The sequence below is a fragment of the Gymnoscopelus microlampas genome, assembly GCF_963454915.1.
Source record: "Gymnoscopelus microlampas genome assembly, chromosome: 2".
NCBI lineage: Eukaryota > Metazoa > Chordata > Actinopteri > Myctophiformes > Myctophidae > Gymnoscopelus > Gymnoscopelus microlampas.
In genome coordinates this window covers 52495129-52517628 of record NC_139939.1, presented here as the reverse complement: position 1 = coordinate 52517628, position 22500 = coordinate 52495129, and the positions used below count along the sequence as shown (strand labels likewise).

Genomic DNA, 22500 nt, shown 5'->3' with positions numbered 1-22500 from the left:
TATTTTGAAGGGAATAGAAGGGAAGATTTGAGTTATAAATGTTTGCTTTAAAAATATATATATTCAAAGATTTGCACACATTTTCACGATTTTTCAAAAATAGCAGATCTACAAGCTCATAGCACGGCACTCGGTGCCGCGCTATGAGCTTGTATATCTGCTATTTTTGAATAGCCAAAAGTGTAAAATAATGCTTTTTAGCTCAAATCTAAAAATGACACAGTTCCAGGTCTTAATGGGTTAAGTGTGGGACTTAGTGTTAGGCTTAGTGGACGCTAAATATGAAAACGTGTATAAAACACACCGGAAACCCAGGCCAAAAACTGTTGTTTAATCACCTTGTATAAATCACAGCCAACAATGGCTCTATATAGAATTGTAGACTGGGCAGACTTTCTGAAAATGTGCTTATTTAAGGTGATTAATTTATGTCAAATAAGGGGTGCTGAGTACAAATCTGCACTCACTGTTTTTAAACATTAAAAATAAATGAAAAAAATAAAATATTGAAAAAACATGGCCTCCTCACGTATTAAGAGGACAGTATGAGTCACCAGAACCAAGGACGGGTGTTTTCGATGAATCTAACATGGTTAAAATTTGAAGTTACAATGGGTTTGTATAGGAAGGGGGCGTCAAATATCTAAATACTGAATCAAGCAACTTAAAAACTGTCCGGGGTGTTCGCCTGAGTAGACGATGAAATTACCCCCCAAAAAAATTGATAAATAGTGAAATATCCCTTTAACGGCCCACTTGGTCATAATACAGCGACACACAAAAGTATCAAAAGTAGCAGATCTACAAGCTTGAAACGTGTATGTGACCGCGTGTGACGATGTCTGTGTGTGTGTGTGTGTGTGTGTGTGTGTGTGTGTGTGTGTGTGTGTGTGTATGTGTGTGTGTATGTGTGTGTGTGTGTGTGTGTGTGTGTGTGTGTGTGTGTGTGTGTGTGTGTGTGTGCGTGTGTGCGCGCGCGCATGTGTGTGTGTGTGTGTGTGTGTGTGTGTGTGTGTGTGTGTGTGTGTGTGTGTGTGTGTGCGTGTGAATGCGCGTGTGTGTGTGTGTGTGTGTGTGTGTGTGTGTGTGTGTGTGTGTGTGTGTGTGTGTGTGTGCGTGTGTGCGCGCGCGCATGTGTGTGTGTGTGTGTGTGTGTGTGTGTGTGTGTGTGTGTGTGTGTGTGTGTGTGTGTGTGTGTGTGTGTGTGTGTGTGTGTGTGTGTGTGTGTGCGTGCGTGTGTGCGCGTGTGTGTGTTTGCATGTGCGTACCTCTCCACGGTCCAGGAGGTGTAGTTGTGGGGTACGTCGGCGGTGTTGGTGGTCCACTCCTCGTCGGGGAGCTCTTTGGTCTGCAGGGTGAAGTACCTCAAGGGGGAGGAGCCGGCGTTGCCCGTCACCCAGTGTAGGCGGAGCCGGCGGGACTCCACCGCCTCCTGTGGGATGGACAGCTTCCTGGGAGGCTGGGGACGCTCTGCATGAGGAGAGTGTTATAATGGAACATATTAATATCCGGTCAGGCTGAAGTGTTGAGAATGTATTAGGAAGATTCAGGCAGAGCAACAGCATACAGGGTTGCCAGATCTGCTTATTATAATTTCCCCACGAAATTTCATTTGAAAATAGCCGATCTACAAGCTCGCGACGCGTTGTGAGCTTGTAGATCTGCTATTTTTAAATAGCTGATGTATATGTTAGAAAGTGCCCATGTGGCCCATCGTCGCTTCTTTTGGCCTGGTTTTCCCAGACCTGGTTGCTTGTTTCTCTCACAGAATCTGGCAACACACTGTATATACACAAGGATGCTCTCCCTACATGGAGATAAATATGAACAGCCTATACTAAGTGACTGTACCATATTATATATAACTAGAAAATGTGCTCCTCGGAGCACAAGTCTCCGCCAGCAGACTTGTGTTGGGAATGTTGGGAATGTTCTAATTATTATGTTCTAATTCTTACAAAAAATAGAACATGTTACTGTGTCATAGTAACATGACACACTGTCTGTATAAGTGTCCTATCCGTCCTGTCTGTGTAAGTGTCCTATCTGTCCTGTCTGTGTAAGTGTCCTATCCGTCCTGTCTGTGTAAGTGTCCTATCCGTCCTGTCTGTGTAAGTGTCCTATCCGTCCTGTCTGTGTAAGTGTCCTATCCGTCTGTCGGAAAGGCGACATGTAACCACTAAATGTTAGCTTGGCTGATGGCACTGATGTCACTTCGGAATGCGCACTGCAGCGCTCCGAAGTGACACATCTATTTATAGGCCGCTATACGTCATGCGTCTCACTAGCCAATCAGAGCACACTCTTTCAACGTATTGTCACGTGTCACGTGAGGCTTGACCAATGTTAGCTTGACCGAGGGGGGGGGGGGGGGGAAAGTGAAAACATAGTCTGCTGGCGGAGACAATAAAGCTGACAGGTTAAATTAGCAATGACCATGTATTGTATAGTATCACTTAGGACAGATTACATGCTGACACAGAGACTATGTGGAAATAGACATTTAAATCAGTTGTTGAATGACAGGAACAGGAGCTGTGAAAAGACCTCTGCTGGGTGGCTACCATTCTACGGCCCAAATACAAGTATATACATACATTAATGGTTTTACAGATTGGCATTCTGGAATTTCCATTACAGTGTGTGTGTGTGTGTGTGTGTGTGTGTGTGTGTGTGTGTGTGTGTGTGTGTGTGTGTGTGTGTCTGTGGGGGCGGGGGGTCGGTGGTAGAAGGAGGCCGATGCAAAAAAGAGTGGGAGGTATAAGAGAGAGAGAGAGAGAGAGAGAGGGAGAGAGAGAGAGAGAGAGAGAGAGAGAGAGAGAGGGGTGTAGGGGGAAGAAATGGGTTAGAGGATTAGACGGGGGGATTTCGGGGGGCAAAGAGAAGCAGGAAAACAGAGCATAACCTCTGGAGGGAATAACATTTGAATAAGAAGATGCATCTACTGCTACTGTATGCAAACAGTCAACACCAAATTAATTAAAAACAACATACAATACACACATGTCATGCATGCACACACACACACACACACACACACACACACACACGCACACGCACACGCACACACACACACACACACAAACACACACACACACACACACACACACACACACACACACACACACACACACTCACACGCACACGCACACACACACAGTTCAGTGTTGTAGCTTTACCTTGGAGTCTAACTCATTGAACGCACATGAAAGAGAGTCAAGGCGTTGTTTTTGCCCTGTACACTGCTTGGCAGATGCCTCGATATACAGTACGTAATGCCTTTGTTAACAGGAAGAATAACCCAACCCTCTGCTCTGACCACGTCCCTGGAACTTTCTTTCCCGTCAGGGACGGGTCAGAACACTTATATGATTCCTTTCATCTGTCTACTTTTTCATTTTTATTGACTTTACCACAAATGAGCCCGTAGCGCTTGCCGTAAGCCTTGACAACCTTGCAGGCTTACACAAAGGCTAAAATGTCCTTTAGATGTTATGTAGACAGATGCCAGGTGTATAGACCTGGCATCCCTTAGTGTGTATAGCTTCAATCTACTTATATAATCGAGGGGTGACTTCCGCCCCCCCGCTGATGCTATACCCACAGCTCTGCAGGCGAGTAAACACAACGCCGACACACCACATCTCGCCAACACAGTAGCCACGGCGTGTGCGCAGAATTTACGGGTGGCGTAGGCCACCTACAGTATCATTGCTCACTACACAGTTTCCACGTCGCAACATAATTTATTCCACTCACCACATTACGGACAAAACGGAAGGTGAAACAGTTTCGTACCGTTTACCGTGCGCACCACCGACACCGAACGGCGACGGCTTTAGCCGAAACAACACGAAGCGCCGCCATTGAACTCTGCGCATCTCCACAACAATACACAAGCAGGTCCTTCGCTTCAACCCCCCCCCCCCTTCTTACGTACCTCTTTTGTTCCACCCAGGCCGTTACTTTCACTTCACTCATGTCTCTATCAATCACAATATGTCCGTCCTTCACGTGCCATGTACATCCCAAACACAAAAATAAACGGCGACGGGCACACTACAGCGCGTTGTCCTGCTGCATTTGGTAAACACACCAGGCTAGGTTCATGACACCAAAGGATTCGACAGTGATGTCATCATTAAGCAACCCGGAAGTACAAATACCAAGGATACGTCAGTGATGTCAGTCGGGATGCCAGGTTTTCAAAAACAAGCGACAGAAACAAGCAAGGACGTTCATAAAAAAAAAATAATTGGAAATTTTAATCCGACGATTTTGGTACCCCAATATACACGCGCCCCCGCTGGGCCCCGTGCGCGGCTAGGGGGCGGCCGACCGGACCTCTAGTGTATTGATATTACTGTTTTGGCCATCTTTCGCAGTTCGTAGAGAGCAACATTGTATTTTATTTATTTATAAGGCCTTGTGTGGTAAACTTCCTTTATACCTATCCTCGCTTTTGGAACCAAAGGTTAGTGGACATTCAACACGTTCACAAACACACATTAGATATACCAGTCCACATATGAACAGTGAACAAGAAAAGACTGCTTTCATGTATCATGCTCCACACAAATGGAACAAACTTCAGGACTCTCTGAAACTGGTGCGATTGGTCTGAATAGAGACATTCAGGGTGCCTCTTGAGGACACTACATAGTGTCTGTACCTGTTTCATGTAACACTATGTTTATTTGCATCTGTGACATTGTAATGTGATTCAAATGTTTGTTATTGTTTCTCATTATGTGCTTTTTTGTACATTTTGTACTCTTACTCCACTACAATTATTTGAAATCTTTAGTTACTAGTTACTTTGTGGATATAAATTATTATATCATAAAACATACATTAACCACTTCTTCAGCCCTATCTTATACTGTACATAGGCTATTTGAAAACAGCCGATCTACAAGCGCACAACGCGTCGCACCGCAACGCGTTGTGAGCTTGTAGATTTGCTATTTTCAAACGATTTAGCACTTTTACTTTTGATACTTTAAGTATATTTTGATGGCAATACTTTTGTACTTTTACTCAAGTAACATTTTGAACACAAGCCTCTTACTTGTAACAGAGTATTTTTAAATGGTGGCATTCCTACTTTTACCTAAAATATGTGAGTACTTCTTCCACCACTGTGCATTTGTTACATTGTATTGCACCTGAGATTTAAAAAATCACACCCTGTGTGAAGGTAGCGGCGCCTTTGATACATTTTGTCATCGATATGTGTTTATAATGTGTTTATAGCCATGTGTCACGTGAAGCTTGACCAATCACTTTGTTGACGGGTCTGACCAATCAGAGCGTTGACGGGTCTGACCAATCAGAGCGTTGACGGGTCTGACCAATCAGAGCGTTGACGGGTCTGACCAATCAGAGCGTTGACGGGTCTGACCAATCAGAGCGTTGACGGGTCTGACCAATCAGAGCGTTGACGGGTCTGACCAATCAGAGCGTTGGCGGGTCTGACCAATCAGAGCGTTGACGGGTCTGACCAATCAGAGCGTTGACGGGTCTGACCAATCAGAGCGTTGATGGGTCTGACCAATCAGAGCGTTGGCGGGTCTGACCAATCAGAGCGTTGACGGGTCTGACCAATCAGAGCGTTGGCGGGTCTGACCAATCAGAGCATTGACGGGTCTGACCAATCAGAGCGTTGACAGGTCTGACCAATCAGAGCGTTGACGGGTCTGACCAATCAGAGCGTTGACGGGTCTGACCAATCAGAGCGTTGACGGTGAACACGGACAGAGCAGGAACCGCTCTATACCTAAAGGTATAGAGCGGCTAGCGCCGCTAAAAAAAGATGTGTGTCGACTGTGGACTGTGGAGTGTGGACTGTGGAGTGAGCATGCAGTGCATCATGATAATGTGCTGCAGATACTGAGCAGCACTGTGTGGACTCATTGACTTCAATGGTTCACATACTGACTCATTTAATTCCACTGATTGGTGTTAAGTGGCAGCGCAGAGAATGAACTTGTACTGAGCAGCCTACAGGCTAACCATCCCCAATACTGTGTGCACAGGCTGTCCTGTGTGTGTGTGTGTGTGTGTGTGTGTGTGTGTGTGTGTGTGTGTGTGTGTGTGTGTGTGTGTGTGTGTGTGTGTGTGTGTGTGTGTGTGTGTGTGTGTGTGTGTGTGTGTGACACACACAGACATAGATGTGAGAGAGAGAGACAGGGTGCTTATTGATATGGAAATGAACACATGCCCAGAGGAATAACAATTATCCATTCTCTCTCCCTCTCCCTCTCTCTCTCTCTCTCTCTCTCTCTCTCTCTCTCTCTCTCTCTCTACATGGCATGACATGGGCTTTCTTTTATTCCTATAATGAATGCAAGTTCTCATGTGTGTTCTCTGTAATGCATACAATTGTTAAGATCAAACAACTCATCATGTAACCACAGCTAGCACAATCAAAGCGTGGATCATCACATGTAACGCACGCGCGTGTGTGTGTGTGTGTGTGTGTGTGCGCACTTGTGGAACTCCCTTACAGTTAAAGTGTGGGCACGTGCACACAAACACAGAGGAGAGACAGTGAAAGAGGGCGAGAGAGAGAGAGAGAGAGAGAGAGAGAGAGAGAGAGGGAGAGATAGCAGGCCTAATTGTTTAATTTCAGGGGCGTCAGGTTATCGACCGTTCCCAGACATAAAAGCATTATTGATTCCCTCTGAAGTTTAATTCATCTGCTCTTTATGTGCTCGAAATACGTCCTTGCGTGCGCGTGCGCACACACACACACACACACACACACACACACACACACACACACACACACACACACACACACACACACACACACACACACACACACACACACACACACACACACACACACACACACACACACACACACACACACACACCTTCATCCATTCATCCCATCACAAGTAATTTTACTCCACTGTATTTGTCTCCTCTCTTCTTTCCTATGCTGGTAAATGATACTGTATTGCAGGGCTCTTCAAAAGGGGGTCCTCAGAGTTACTACAGGGGGTCCTCCAAATCTTAGCGTGATAAGATTCTGAGGGGAGTGAGGGGAACATTAGCCAAAAAATAGCCGATCTACAAGCACACAACGACTCGCGCTGCGAGGCGTTGTGAGTTTGTAGATCGCCTATTTTTGGAGGTTTGATGTAGATGGAAAAAAGAGCAGACCAAGTACAGAGCCAACGGTCAACCTGCTCACTGGGAGCAGTTTAGGGGTTCAGAGTCTTGCTCAAGGACACTTCGACACTACCCCAGTCAGTGGAAGCCAGGGGACTGAACCGGTAACCTTTCGATCCCCAAGCAGCCATGCTCTACCTTCTGAGACACTCCTTTTCTCTATTCCACTCCTCTCTTCTCCTCTTGTCATCGCTACTCCTTTTCTCTACTCCTCTCTCCTGCTAAAACGCCCACATATACGAACATATCGTCACTATCGGGCGGAAACCATTATGTCCAAAAAACTGTTACTTTTCAGGATGCAAAGTCAAAAATTGCGAAAACGTAAAACGCGCCGCTTCGCGATATAGCAAAGCTCAAAGCGCGTCGCTTCGCGACCATGTTTCGAGCTTGCAGAACTGATACTTTTGATACTTATGTGACGCCATAGTAGTGTGATCAAGTAGGTGGTAGGGCATACATGGCAGGTTAATATTGGAATACTGCTATATTATGGATTTCAGCTGTTACAATTCCAAACATGCAAACATGAACCGCTATAATTACTTCCGTCTAGTATTCAAATTCTATTGTCTTTTTTATGTCCTATGTATTTCTATTTAAGTTCATAAAGTTAACATAAGTATAACTAAATGCATTTGCAATCAAATAAAAATGTTACTTTTCAGAATTCCAATTCAAAAGTAGCGAAACAATTTCAGGATATTCAAAGATAGCAAAAATAGCCGATCTACAAGCTCAAAAACGTGTCGCAGCGCGACGCGTTTTTGAGCTTGTAGAGTCGGCTATTTTTGCTATCTTTTGTGGGACATAGAATGACGATGTATAGGATTAATTTACGGAAAAAGTTGAAACACGGAGATAAGAGGTTTCTGCCCGACATTATATGCAATGTGACCCTCATGGAGTGAGTGTGGAAATATAGTGGCCCTCTCCACCATCAAAGTTGCCCACCTCTGCAGTAGGGCAACATTTACCCTTCAGTCTCCCCTATGTGTGATAGATATAGACCAATTATTTGTTTACTAACATTGAGCCTGGACGCACAGGTGATTGTTTCACGCAATCAATTCCCAACCTGTTTCGGGGTGCACTGGTTTCAGCACACCCCAACCCCCTCTTGTGTGTGTTGGCTAGTGAGACGCGTCCTAACGAGACCTGATATAATGGGTTTCGTTGCGCGCATACTGGCTGCACGCAGCCAGTATGACGTCGTCTGTTAAGGGGTCTATTAGGTATTGCAGAGGGTTCTCTGTCAAATGTATTCTGGCAGTGTCCAGTAATAACCAATTTCTGGGGAGATATTGTATATTTAATTGGTTCTCCAGACAATTGGAAAGTGATATTCAGCCAGATTGCTGTTTAGCAATATTCGGGTTGCTCTGATGAGACAAGGGACCCTTCCCTGCCACCGAAAACAGATGCTTAAGGCAGGTATGGTTGCTGCCAAAAAATGTACTGTTAAACTGGAAGTCTCAAACTCCTCCATGTTTCAAGAGACGACTCAACGAGATGCTCTCCATCGCTAAATTGGAACAAATCCGTCAGGACGGACAGAATACACAAGCTAAGTTCCCAAAAACTGTGGATGCCATTAAAAGACTCTTAACTATCCCTGCTTTCTGATGGTCATTGATCCCAGCCATGTGTCCTTTTTTTGTGTGTATTTTGTTCCTTTTTGTCTAGTTGTTTTTCTTTCTGTATGTTTTGTTAAGCTTATTTTTCTGTCATTTGGTGTCTTGCATTGTTGTGTACTGTTTGACAAAAAAAATAAAAAATAAAGGCATTCATTTACGGATAAGTTATCATACGGAGAGTTTTATGCCCGACAGCAACAATATATTTCTCCCCATCTCTCTGTTCTGATGGTAATGTCGCGCACGCACACGCACACGCACACACACACACACACACACACACACACACACACACACACAAAGGAAAGGATAAAAGGAAAAACGAGAATGGTCAAAATTGCCAATTTTCTCTTCTCAGGAGATTAAGTCTGATTCCTGGTCATCGTCACAGAGACATTTTTTCTATTAGGTCCACTGGGTGAGGATGGACCATTAGACCACTGAGGTGGAACAGGAGACTACAGACAGAAGATTGTGATAATGATGATAACATTATAATGGGATATCCCATTCAGTTACAGCGCTATAGGGTCATAACTGATCGCTTTGGACTGGAATAGCTCAAACCATGATTCGGGGGATTTTCAACAAAAGAAAATGGTCAATTACACTATCACCTTTTTTTTTCTGTGTGACTATTGTATAACAATACTTTTATCCACTTTCTTTTATATCCAACAATTCACGGCTTTATTAAACAATTTCCAGTAGAAATCGACAATAAAATGGCGACCAACAGGGCAGGAAATGTAATATTATTATATAATATTATGAATAGGAACCTGCTTGTTTAACCCCTTTAAGACCAGAAAAGCATCTGACTGTGTCATTTTTAGATTTCTTTGGCTATTCAAAAATAGCAGAGCTACAAGCTCATAGCGCGGCACCGAGTGCCGCGCTACGAGCTTGCAGATCTGCTATTTTCAAATCGTATTTTTATAATAATATTTGCTTCTAGGGCAGGGGTAGGCAACCTGCGGCTCTAGGGCCCTCTCCCGTGGCTCCCAGTTGCTTGGGCAAAGAAGTAAGCAAAGGAATAAGAGGTTTTCTTTCTGTTTTTTTTGTTTTTTACTTTAGGCATAAAGTTAAGTTATTAAAGTTAAGTTATTAGTAAAAAAAAAGTGTCACCCATACACCAGATAAAAATAAGAAACTAATCATTGAAGGAAAATAAATAATTTATTAATGCTTGGTTTGTTTGCTTTCACCACCAACGTTTCTGGCTTACTGACTTTCTGGCTTTGAGAAACTAGCAAACAATTAAAAAAAAAGTTATATTGAAACACCAGAAAAGGCACACAACAAATCCGCTCGAGACAGATTTTTAATAATCTTTTGGGACAAAAATGGCTCTTTTGATAATAAAGGTTGCCTACCCCTGTTCTAGGTAACAAAATATTTCGAGACGGGGGTCCGTGGCAAAATACATATAATTTTGGGGGTCCTTGACATGAAAAAGTTGGAGCACCACTGATACAGCATTTAGAAAACATTTTTAGATATGTATTTGGCCAAGGACCCATCTCAAAATGTTGTGTTCCAGGGACCCCCCAGAAGCAAAGATTTGAGTTAAAAATGTTTGCTTTAAAAATATATATATTCAAAGATTTGCACAAATTGTCCATGATTTTTGTTTTAAATAGCAGCTCTACAAGCTCTGATCTGCTATGTTTGAATAGCCAAAGAAATCTTAAAATGACACAGATGCGTCTCCGGATTGAACGGGTCGTATGGATCATGGATATAATCAGGGGTTCAATGCTCACTGGACGGCCTTGCATGCCGTGCCGGAACTTATTTGACCAGGAGCACACGCAGGCACACGCATAGATTTAAAACTACTTTAAATTCGCACCTCAACAACTCCCTCCCGACTCACACCTCCCGACTCACACCTAGCGAATTAAAGGAGAATTCCGGTCATTTTAAGTGTTATGTTTGATGTGTGTCAAATCACTTACCAACGTAGAAATGAAAATCGCGTTACTCGACAGATCCCCCTGTCAACCCCCACCGTTGCCATGATACTCCTATCGTGGATAGCCCAAATTCGCCTATTTTAACAAATGTAAAGTCTGTTTTTTTCTCCTAGTACTCATTGTGGAGTCCCATGATAACGTAACAGGCGCTAAAACTCCCGACAAGCTAACGGCTAATAACAGAACGAGCTAACGCTGGGGCTGCTTATCTCTCTGCATGGCAGCCCCAGGTTGCCAGGTCGGGAGAGAAACCAGCAACCAGCATTAGCTCGTTCTGTTATTAGCCGTTAGCTTGTCGGGAGTTTTAGCGCTTGTTACATTATCATGGGACTCAACAATGAGTACTAGAAGCAAAAAAACAGACTTTGCATTTGTTAAAATAGGCGAATTTGGGCTATCCACGATAGGAGTATCATGCCAACGGTGGGGGTTGACAGGGGGATCTGTCGAGTAACGCGATTTTCATTTCTACGTTGGTAAGTGATTTGACACACATCAAACATAACACTTAAAATGACCGGAATTCTCCTTTAACATAGGAATAAGCCTAGATGCATATCAATTGTCCATTGTGTGACCTGCAGTGTAGGTGTTAATAACCCATTGAGACCTGAAGCCGATTCTACATGTCTCCTAAATCTCAACAGTTTTCTGAAAAACGTATGTTTCTATATCAGTGGTGCTCAATCTTTTTCATGTCAAGGACCCCCAAAATTATATGTTTTTGGCCGCGGACCCCATCAAAATATTTTGTGCCAGGGACCCCCCAGAAGCAAAGATTTGAGTTAAAAATGTTCGCTTTAAAAATATACATATTCAGAAGATTTGCACACATTTTCACGATTTTTCAAAAATAGCAGATCTACAAGCTCGTAGCGCGGCACTCGGTGCCGCGCTACGAGCTTGTATATCTGCTATTTTTGAATAGCCCAAAGTGTAAAATAATGCTTTTTAGCTCAAATCTAAAAATGACACAGATACCAGGTCTTTTAAGTGACGTGCACGTCACGTCATTGAAATACAGTGCAAGAACATACCAAATGAGCAAATTTCATGCCTGGATATAATGGATTATATATTGTGACAAGTCACACTTCAATGGGACAACAGCAACAGCAGTCTCAATACTAGCCGACCACCAGTGGACATATTTTCACCCAGCAGAATTCATGGGCTTTCTCACTTTTTTTTTACCTGTCTTTTTTTGTTTTTTGTTAGAGATATAAAAACAAAATTTACGTGATGTGAGCAGTACTGATGACAGGAACCTTGAATGGCCGTGATTGGTGGGTAAAAATAAAAAATGTTATTTCAAAGTGAAATATATGGCTGTGCGTGGTGTGTGTGTGTGTGTGCGTGGTGTGTGTGCGTGCGTGCGTGCGTGCGTGCGTGCGTGCGTGTGTGTGTACGCGCGTGTGTACACAAACACATTGGGTGGGGGGGGATCGTCTAGGGGGGATTCTGGCCATAAATGCAGTAGGATTGGGTTTTACATCAAAGTAAGTTTACTCAGTAAGCATTTTCTCCATGGCGAAAGGGATACTGTAGTATATCAAATCCTTTATCGGTATAGTGCGTGTGTGTGTGTGTGTGTGTGTGTGTGTGTACAGAGTCTGAGGAACAATGGACGGCCTTCTGGGACAGCGAGAGGGGCTTTCAGAGTCTGACTTAAACACGAGGCGACTGCTTGAGAAGAGGCGCTTCGCTTATCCCGGAGACCCGGGAAAAACGGATACGCCTAGTTAAGTTATTGAACGGTGTGCTTTTTAAGAACTTTACAACTTTACGAGCCGAGAGGTGGAAAAAGCAGCTATATATATAGGCTTCGCGCTGCTGAAAAAAAAAACGGTGCCGCAGATCCTAAGAAAGTTTTTCCTCTCAAACAAACCAGCCCCTGAAGGTTCCGAGTCCATCTTCCGCTGCGTAATTGGATCGAGGATGCAATTATGTTCCGTACGAGACATAATTCAGCCCCAGCTTATAGCTCCGCGCATGCAGCACAACCCAGGAGCAACCGCACAAAACGAGTGAGTATACGGAGGAATAAAGCTTGTTTTCCCGTGGCAACACAGAACAAGAAGATCAAACGCGATCCAGATCATTTTAAATGACAAAATTTGCCCCGGTGATACATCACGAAAATAAAATGTCACAGCTTTGAACATTGATCAGTGACCCCGCTCCGCGTCACCACCACCACCCTCGAATAACAGCCTGTAACCAGTCTGAACCGGATAACTTTTTCCTGACACCTCCCACTTCTCTCTCTTCATGAAAGTAGAGACGCAGAGTTTTAAACAGCCTACCCATATGACAGGGCTAGTTGGTAAGATGGAGTCACATAATTATGAAAGTCATAAGACTGCACGGTTTTCTGAACATTTTACATCAATCTTTTACGTCTGCTTGGATAATAAGAGAGTGCCTGAGTCCTGGGGCCCCCCAAAAAAAAGACAATATACCTGATAATCCATCAACATGGAGAGGCATCTCTCTCCTATCCACCATCTACAACAGTTGTTCTCAAACTTGTTCATGTCAAGGACCCCCAAATTCACACCACTTAGCCCACGGACCCCCATTTGAAAATATATGCCAAGGACCCCCATAAGGGTAGAGTTTTTTTTACGGCAGTGATTTTCAACCATTTTAATGTCAAGGACCCCCGGTTTGACATGCATTAGGCTATGGCATTTCTATCTCTGGGACCCCAAATTAAATTGTAAAATCAATGTTAATTTAACTCAGAGAGTGTAACAAATGGAACCAAATGGACCATTTGGTTCCATTTGTACACTCTCAGAGTTACAGACCCATATGGGACCATTTGGTTGCCAACTATCTATCATTTAGCTGGGGACTCCCACAAGGACCTCTGGGGGTCCCCGGACCCCACTTTGAGAACCACTGATCTACAAAGTGTTCATACACTGTATCCCGTCTTGTGTGCTTCCCTGGCTGACAGACGTTAACATCTTGTGATCAAAGCAGAAGGCAAACATCAACAGACACGGGCTAAATGAATGTATTTCGTCTCAGAACAGGGATAGATTATTTCAAACACAATCTTCTTGCCAATTATATTCTGTCTTCCTGGTCCTTCGCGATGCTTTTGGTTACTCTGACCCATCATTTAATGATTAATGCCTTAGAGAATGTATTAAACCTCTCCAAGTAGGCATGAAAACAGGCTGTCCATGGAGTGCCATTAATTTTGTACTTGCCATCAATGAGTGGATTAAGTGGTTGTGCGCGACTGTGTCCCACCCAATGCTTTCCCCAAACCCACTACAGGGCAATGCGGGATGGCGTCCATACAGCTGTACATCTCGGGAAGAGAGTGTTATTAATCCATCAAGACCGGGAACGCATCTGTGTCATTTTAAGATGTCTTTGGCTATTAAAAAATAGCAGATCTACAAGCTCATAGCGCGGCACCGAGTGCCGCGCCATGAGCTTGTAGGTCTGCTATTTTTTGAAAAATCGTGAAAATCTTTGAATATATATGTATTCTTAAAGCGAACATTTTTAACTCCAATCTTAGCAGCTGGGGGGTCCCTGAAACAACATATTTTGAGATGGAGGTCCACAGCCAAATACATATAATATAATTCTGGGGGTCCTTGACATGAAAGAGTTGGAGCATCACTGATATAGCAACATACTGTTAAGATTTAGAAAACATTTTTTAGATATGTATTTGGCGGTGGACCCCATCTCAAAATGTTTTGTTCCAGGGACCCCCCATAAGCAAAGATTGGAGATACAAATGCTTTAAAAAAAATATATATATACATATATTGAAAAATGTGCACACATTTTCACGATTTTTCAAAAATAAAATAAAATAAATCAGATTCGTTCTCTGATTGAATGGGTTAAGAACAGAGGCATTTCTGGACTGGTCAGGTCTACAGAGCCAAAGCATTTAAAATGTGCTGTTCTCTACTACCAGAGTCAAAGTGAGGGAAACCGCTGGTATAAATCTAAGGCTGACAAAAGCCCTGAGTTTAAAACATCAACTCAGAACCTATTTGTATGTATGACCTGCATGAGACACACAGCTACCTACAGGCCATAGATTTAACATAGCAGGTGAATGGAGGCTATGTTTAATAAGGAAATCAATATGTGATTCAAATTTGGGGGTTGATTGGATGATTCGTTGGCATGTTTTGTAAAATAGGCACCTCCAGCTAACTTTGGAAGACAATCTTATACTACTTATACTAGAAAAGAGGGGATTGTGTGTGTGTGTGTGTGTGTGTGTGTGTGTGTGTGTGTGTGTGTGTGTGTGTGTGTGTGTGTGTGTGTGTGTGTGTGTGTGTGTGTGTGTGTGTGTGTTCAGAGAGCCTCTCCCAGCAGGCCAGTTGTCCCGTAATTGCTTCCACAAACTTGGCACAAAAATCAGTCATGGGTCTTGCCTTTGAACCGCCCACTTTTGGTAATTTCGGTTTTGCAAGGATTAAAAGAAGAAATCTCATTACTGAAATCTCATTTCGTCAGGCCAAGTCCCAATCTGTGATTTCTGTGAAAGCAACCCCACACACCTGGTGTTCCGTTTCCTAAACAGGGATGAAAGTGAGTCTAAGAGGAAAAAATAAGAAAAACTGAAAACAACACGCAATTTGAGGGGGCGGGAATTTTGCAGAACCGAAACCTTTCATTCGAGTATCTTCCTTGGCGTATTGGCAACGTCCAAAAAAAGTTTACAAATGTTAATGAAGCATAGCGTTAGTTCGTGCAGGACGCGGAAGTCTTGCACGCCTCAGCTGTAATCGTCAGCCTAGCCTCCTATTCCACATTCACAGCCTCTGCTAGTCATTACGTCACACATTCATGCTTGGCATGCTTCTTGGATATTCAGGGAACATCTCCAAGAGCGGAGCCTTTAACGCCAAGCTTAACTGTATTCCATTTGTTGCAATAAATGGTTAAATCTACTTTGACGTGAGTGTTCCTGACTGAACTATTCTTGTTCAAGATTTATTTTAAAAGTTTTGCTAATGGTCCTAAATGGATAGTGACTTATTTAGTTAACCCAAGACCTGAGGCCGATTCTACAAAATATCTTCTAAATCCTAACTGTTTTTTTGAAAAGACTTATGCTACTATGTCAGTGATTCTCAAACTTTTTCATGTCAAGTACCCCAAAATGATATCTATTTGGCCGCGGACCCCCATCTCAAAATATTTTGTTCCAGGGACCCCCAGAAGCAAAGATTTGAGTTACAAATGTTCGCTTTAAAAAAGATCTATTCAAAGATTTGCAAACATTTTCAAGATAAAAAAAAAATTGCAGATCTACGAGCTCATAGCGCGGCACTCGGTGCCGCGCTATGAGCTTGTATATCTGCTATTTTTGAATAGCCCAAAGTGTAAAATAATGCTTTTTAGCTCAAATCAAAAAGTGACACAGATGCGTTCCAGGTCCGTTTAAATGTACCCTCCCTAACATACAGTAGGTGCGGGCGGGACAGGGCATGTGTATACTGTATGTGCACGTACCTCTCCGTTCTGTGGTGATGACCAGGGCCTCCTGTGACTCTCCCCAGCCCAGGGAGGTGCGAGCGGTCAGTCTGAACAGGTAGGTCTGCTCCGCTGACAGGCCGGTCACCGTGAACTGACGGCCAGTGGAGCCCACCTCCACCGTGGTCCAACGCTGGGGGTCCCCACTGTCCAGCCTGTAGGAGATCTGGTAACCTGAGGGTGGGAACGCAGGGAGGGAGGGAGAGAGAGAGAAGGTTAACGTGGAGCTTTTGTGTCCGTGTCTGTGTGTAATTTAGATCTCTGAACACAAACGGATCGACCCGCCAAGAATACAGTAAACTGCTTATAAAATCATACTTATTGTGTGGCACACACACACACACACACACACACACACACACACACACACACACACACACACACACACACACACACACACACACACACACACACACACACACATAGTATACAGAGCCTTTCCTGCACCTCTACGAAAAGTCCATTTCAGGATGTTTCTGTAGAGACTTGGAACTGCAGGGCAATCATTTATTGAACTTATTGTTTTTGTGTTGTTGTTGTTGTTGTTGTTATTATCATCGCTGTATGGAGACCTGAGAATCCCCCTCTCTCTGCATCCAGTATCTATTACTCACAAATGTACACGTACACTTTTTTACACGCACACACGCACGCGCGCACACACACACAAACAAACACGCACGCACGCACACAGAACTGTTCATGTACCCTTGTCTGTGACCTGTGGTGCATGCGACTCGTGTCCATCTGTGTGTCTCGCGTGCACCCGGCCATGTAATTACACCACTGCCTTCACAACACACGCACGCACGCACGCACGCACGCACGCACGCACGCACACACACACACACACACACACACACACACACACACACACACACACACACACACACACACACACACACACACACACACACACACACACACACACACACACACACACACACACACAGAGAAACATACAGTATACAAGCCACTGATCCCTGACTAGGCTTGGCACAGGCCACTGGTCACTTACAAAGATTCAACGTGAGGACCATATTAAAACGCCCTACAAACGCACGCGCACACACACACACACACACACACACACACACACACACACACACACACACACACACACACACACACACACACACGTGTGCGTGAGGATAAAGCCACACAATCCTTTCACTGTTACTGATGTATATGGGGTTGAAGCGGTTTAACTGATTTGTATCCCATATTAACTCATTTAGCTGGGGACACCCTTGAACCCCCTCAAGTACTCACACCCAGACTCCAGTTTGAGAACCTGTATGGCACCACATATGATCCATGAATAGAAGTAAAACATTATTGAAAATGGTAAATACTCCAGTAAAGTAAAAAATACTCAAAAGTGTACTTAAGTGCTGTACTTGAGTAAATGTACTTAGTTACTTTACACCACTGGGCTTCGTTCGCAAATTGCACACATAGTGACTTTACTATCGATATCTAAAGATTTGGACAGAGAGGCCACAACCTTATGATTGTATTGTTTTCTTGTGCTTAAGGCTTCAGAAGGGTTCCCTGCAGTCTTTAGTTTGTTGGAACTGTGAGAACTCACAGAGTTCTCTTGGTTCATTCGCTGTTTGTCTGCACGAAACAACAAATATACTGGCAGCTGTTCAGGGAAAACCTTGAACGGCTGCCATCTACTGTACCTCACGACAGTACACTCTACTGTACTGTAGGTCAGTGGTTCTCAAACTTTTTCATGTCAAGGACCCCCAAATTGACACTTATTAGCCCGCGGACCCCCATTTGAAAAATGTATGCCAGGGACCCCCATAAGAGAAGATTTTTACGGCCCTAGCAGTGATTCTCAACCATTTTAATTTCAAGGACCCCCAGTTTGACATGCATTAGGCTACGGACCCCCATTTAATGGCATTTCTATCTCTGGGACCCCAATTTATATCGTAAAATCGATGTTACAGACCCATAAGGGTCCATTTGGTTCCTATAAATCATTTAGCTGGGGACCCCCTGGTATCCCCTCAAGTACCCCTGGGGGTCCCCGGACCCCACTTTGAGAACCAATGCTGTAGGTCATCCAGGTCTGGTGTAGGGGGCGGTGGCTGTGGCTGGTAAAGGGACCTGGTGTGACTTGCATGAGACTCCCTCTTTCTTTGGTGTTTCACCCAGGTGGGCGTGCTTTTGAGGTTAGGTTAAGGTGGTGGTTCAAAACAGTGGTTCGGGACCCATTTGTGGGTCGCGAACCCATTTTTATGGGTCACGACTCGCAAGTAAATATCCCTTGTTTTACTTCTTATTTAAAACTAGAAAATGTGCTCCTCGGAGCACAAGTCTCCGCCAGCAAATATTGGAATTTATTCCAATATTTGCTCAAGATTGGAACTTTGATGATAGTGTGTACGTCAGATTGCACATTGACTGCATTACCGTGGATTGCCTTGAACTTGTTGGCAACTTGTTGGCAAGCCAACAAGTTTCATTTCGTGATTATTCCTGTCTTACCTCACTTTGAAAGAGACACAGACTCTTTCAAAGTGACACATCTATTTATAGGCCGCTATACGTCATGCGTCTCACTAGCCAATCAGAGCACACTCTTTCAACGTATTGTCACGTGTCACGTGAGGCTTGACCAATGTTAGCTTGGCCGAGGGGGGGGGGGGGGGGGGGGCGGAAAGTGAAAACATAGTCTCCTGGCAGAGACAAAAAGTAAATATATTTCAAAAGATTCGTTTTTTTCCCCCTCACAATTATTCATAAAAAAAATAAAAATAAAAAATAATAATAAACATAAAAAAAACTTTAGAAGTTCGTTTGAGTCCCGGGAAGACATCAAATTTCTCTTTTGGGTAACGACCAAAAACATTTGGGAACCACTGGGTTATAAAGGCATATCTTCTGTGAAGTTAGGGTATAGGTTTAGGCATATATAACCACTATATGCAGTCACTCCCGTGACTGCATGGGACAGTGATAGACGTTACTACTTAGCAGTCTTTTAAATAAAAAAAGATAAACAAACCAGCTAGAGTAGAGCCACAAATCGAGTGTTTTCAGCACGCTCTGATGGACACATTTACAAACAGTGACCTGCACAAGGGCCCAGCATTGGCTTTTGAAATTGAGTCTATAGGAAGTGACAGTTCATATGAATGGCCTGTAGTTTCACTATTTTACCCCTGCTGCGGTGTCAGAAATATTTTTTTCTCAATGCAAGTGGGTGGGTTTTTGACGAACTTTAGCTTACCTTAATAAACAATGTCATGAATACTATATGCTTCCAGTCGCTCGTTTAAAGTCTTCTTTCAATCATCATGATATGCGTTTTGGTAAATTAAGGTCCCATTCATTTTAACATTGACGATAAAGTAGGGTATGCTCTAGGAGGGGCGGGATGATTTGATTGACAAGCTACACAACCAATAGCATTCATTTCCCGCCCCCTGTTCTTGATTGACAAGCTACCCAACCAATAGCATTCATTTCCGGTTGCATTAGCTATGACGCGATATGAAATTCCTGAACAATCGGCTTCATTTACGGTCTGTAGGAACCAATGGCGACAGGATCATACAATCAATGGCAACGTAAAACCCATTAAAAAACAAAAGCAAGTTAGTGTGGAAAAGCAGTAGTTCTCAATAGGGAAAGTTGAGAAAGTTTCGCTAGTTAGGCCAGGTTGAATCAATATGTTTTCAGTTTTTATTTAAATTATATATCCCACTGAGCCTGCCTCTCTGATACATTTCGCAATTCCATTGGAGGATTTAAAATCAAGCAAGACCTTTTGGATCTTTGTTTTCAAATCTACCTACCTGTTCCATTACTCATTCACTGCCAGACTTGTTTCTGGCTGCGTTTGCCCACTGCCAGCGATTTTTTCTTACCTTTTCAACTAGTCACAGAATATTTATATCCATGTATGATCGATCGCCCGACGGACGGTAAGCACGGAGGGTTTCACTGTGCTGCCGCGAGAAAAAATAAATAAACTCACCGCAACCCCCCCTTCCCTTGTTTACAGGCTGTTGACTATAGCAGTGGTTCTCAAACTTTTTCATGTCAAGGACCCCATAAGCCCGCGGACCCCCATTTGTAAAGATAATGCCAGGGACCTCCATAAGAGAAGATTTGTACGGCTCTAGCAGTGATTCTCAACCATTGTAATTTAAGGACCCCCCCCAGTTTGACGTGCATTAGGCTACAGACCTCCATTTAAATCTTTCGATCATGTGATCACCTGGATCTGTTTGAGGGTGAAAGTGGTCACTCAGGTGATAGAGAACAGCGCCATCTGGTGGATCTTAACAGTGAATGAGTTAACCCTTTAAGACCTGGAACGCATCTGTGTCACTTTGGATTTCTTTGGCTATTCAAAAATAGCAGATATACAAGCTCATAGCGCGGCACCGAGTGCCGCGCTATGAGCTTGTGGATCTGCTATTTTTGGAGAAAAAAAAACTTTTTTTTTTTCAAAAAACTGTTAGGATTTAGAAAACATTTTTAAAAATCGCCTCAGGTCTTAATGGGTTAAAGAGCACCCATTGAGTGAGCCATTGGATCCATGCAGCGCTTCCTTCTCTTGTTATAAACATTTTGCACGGAGTTCCATCAGCGTATAAAAGTTTTTTTTGTTTTGTTTTTGTATTTGATAACTGTGAGGGGTTTACTCCAAAACTCAAATGACCTCAATACTTTGACGGCACGTGTCCCATTTCCTGCCTTTCATCACAATAGACCCTTTTTCCACCAACACAACAGACGTGTTCGTCTTTGTCTCAGCAGGGTAGAAATCTGTTCTCACCATTGCCAGCGATGTTAAGAAGAAGCCAACTGTATGTCACCTCCAATTATGTCTGTGATCAATTATGTCGTTTCAGTTTTAAACCGTATTACTGTAGAACAGGAGTTTCTCCCTGACGGATGTCTTGCTGTTTTCAGACGCCGGCACGGCTATATATATACAAAGTGATTTGATCAAGGGTTACAAAATAATGCTAACTGACTATAGCAGTAATTTACCGGGCTGTTAGAACTTGTGTATTGTGTATTATGCTTTACTGAAAAGAACACAAAATCAAAGCGAGTTTAGCCCATTGAGACCTGAAGCCAATTCTGCATGTCTCCTAAATCTCAACAGTTTTCTGAAAAACGTATGTCAGTGGTGCTCAATCCTTTTCATGTCAAGGACCCCCAAAATTATATGTATTTGGCCGCCGACCCTCATCAAAATATTTTGTTCCAGGGACCCCCAGAAGCAAAGATTTGAGTTATAAAACGGTTCGCTTAAAAAATATATATATATTCAAAGATTTACACACATTTTCACGATTTTTGAAAAATAGCAGATCTACAAGCTCATAGCGCGGCACTCGGTGCCGCGCTATGAGCTTGTATATCTGCTATTTTTGAATAGCCCAAAGTGTAAAATAATGCTTTTTTAGCTCAAATCTAAAAATGACACAGTTCCAGGTCTTAATGGGTTAGGAAGGCATACTGTACTGTACACGCTGGCAGGGGGGATTGTGGATTTGTAGGTACAGCAGGGAGGCCATGTCAAACCTGTCCTCTGCTCACTAACCCACAGAGAGACGGGACACGTGCACACACAAACAATCCCACACACACACACACACACACACACACACACACACCCACTCACTATATGCACGATCCAACCCACAAGGACACTGGAGGACACGGTGCATGAGAGTGTGTGTGCGTGTGTGTGTGTGTGTGTGTGTGTGTGTGTGTGTGTGTGTGTGTGTGTGTGTGTGTGTGTGTGTGTGTGTGTGTGTGTGTGAGAGACAGATTTGCCCCCCCAGTCAGCCTTCTGTCACAGAGTGGTGTCACGGTAAATGTCTCCCCCCTCAAACATGGTCACACATCACTCACACTGCCCTACCCTCCATCCATCCATCCCTTCCCCACTGAGAGGGCAAATACCGCACGCGCACGCGCACACACACACACACACACACACACACACACACACACACACACACACACACACACACACACACACACACACACACACACACACACACACACACACACACACACACACACACATACATACATACATACATACACACACACACACACACACACACACACACACACACACACACCGCCCCCCCCTTCTCACCGCAACACATCTCTTCTCTGCT

The 22500-nt window shown here is 43.7% G+C and overlaps 1 protein-coding gene across 2 annotated transcripts in view; it reads right to left on the bottom strand.

Annotated features, from left to right (window-relative positions):
* Nucleotides 1-22500, bottom strand: part of sdk1b (sidekick cell adhesion molecule 1b) — a 446717-nt gene that overhangs the window by 35123 nt on the left and 389094 nt on the right. For both annotated transcript variants that reach the window (XM_084044504.1, XM_084044505.1), the window contains 2 exons: nt 16307-16501; nt 1269-1470 (listed from right to left, as the gene is read on the bottom strand). In XM_084044504.1, coding sequence (XP_083900630.1) covers nt 1269-1470; nt 16307-16501 — 397 coding nt within the window. The remainder of the gene's footprint in view (nt 1-1268; nt 1471-16306; nt 16502-22500) is intronic.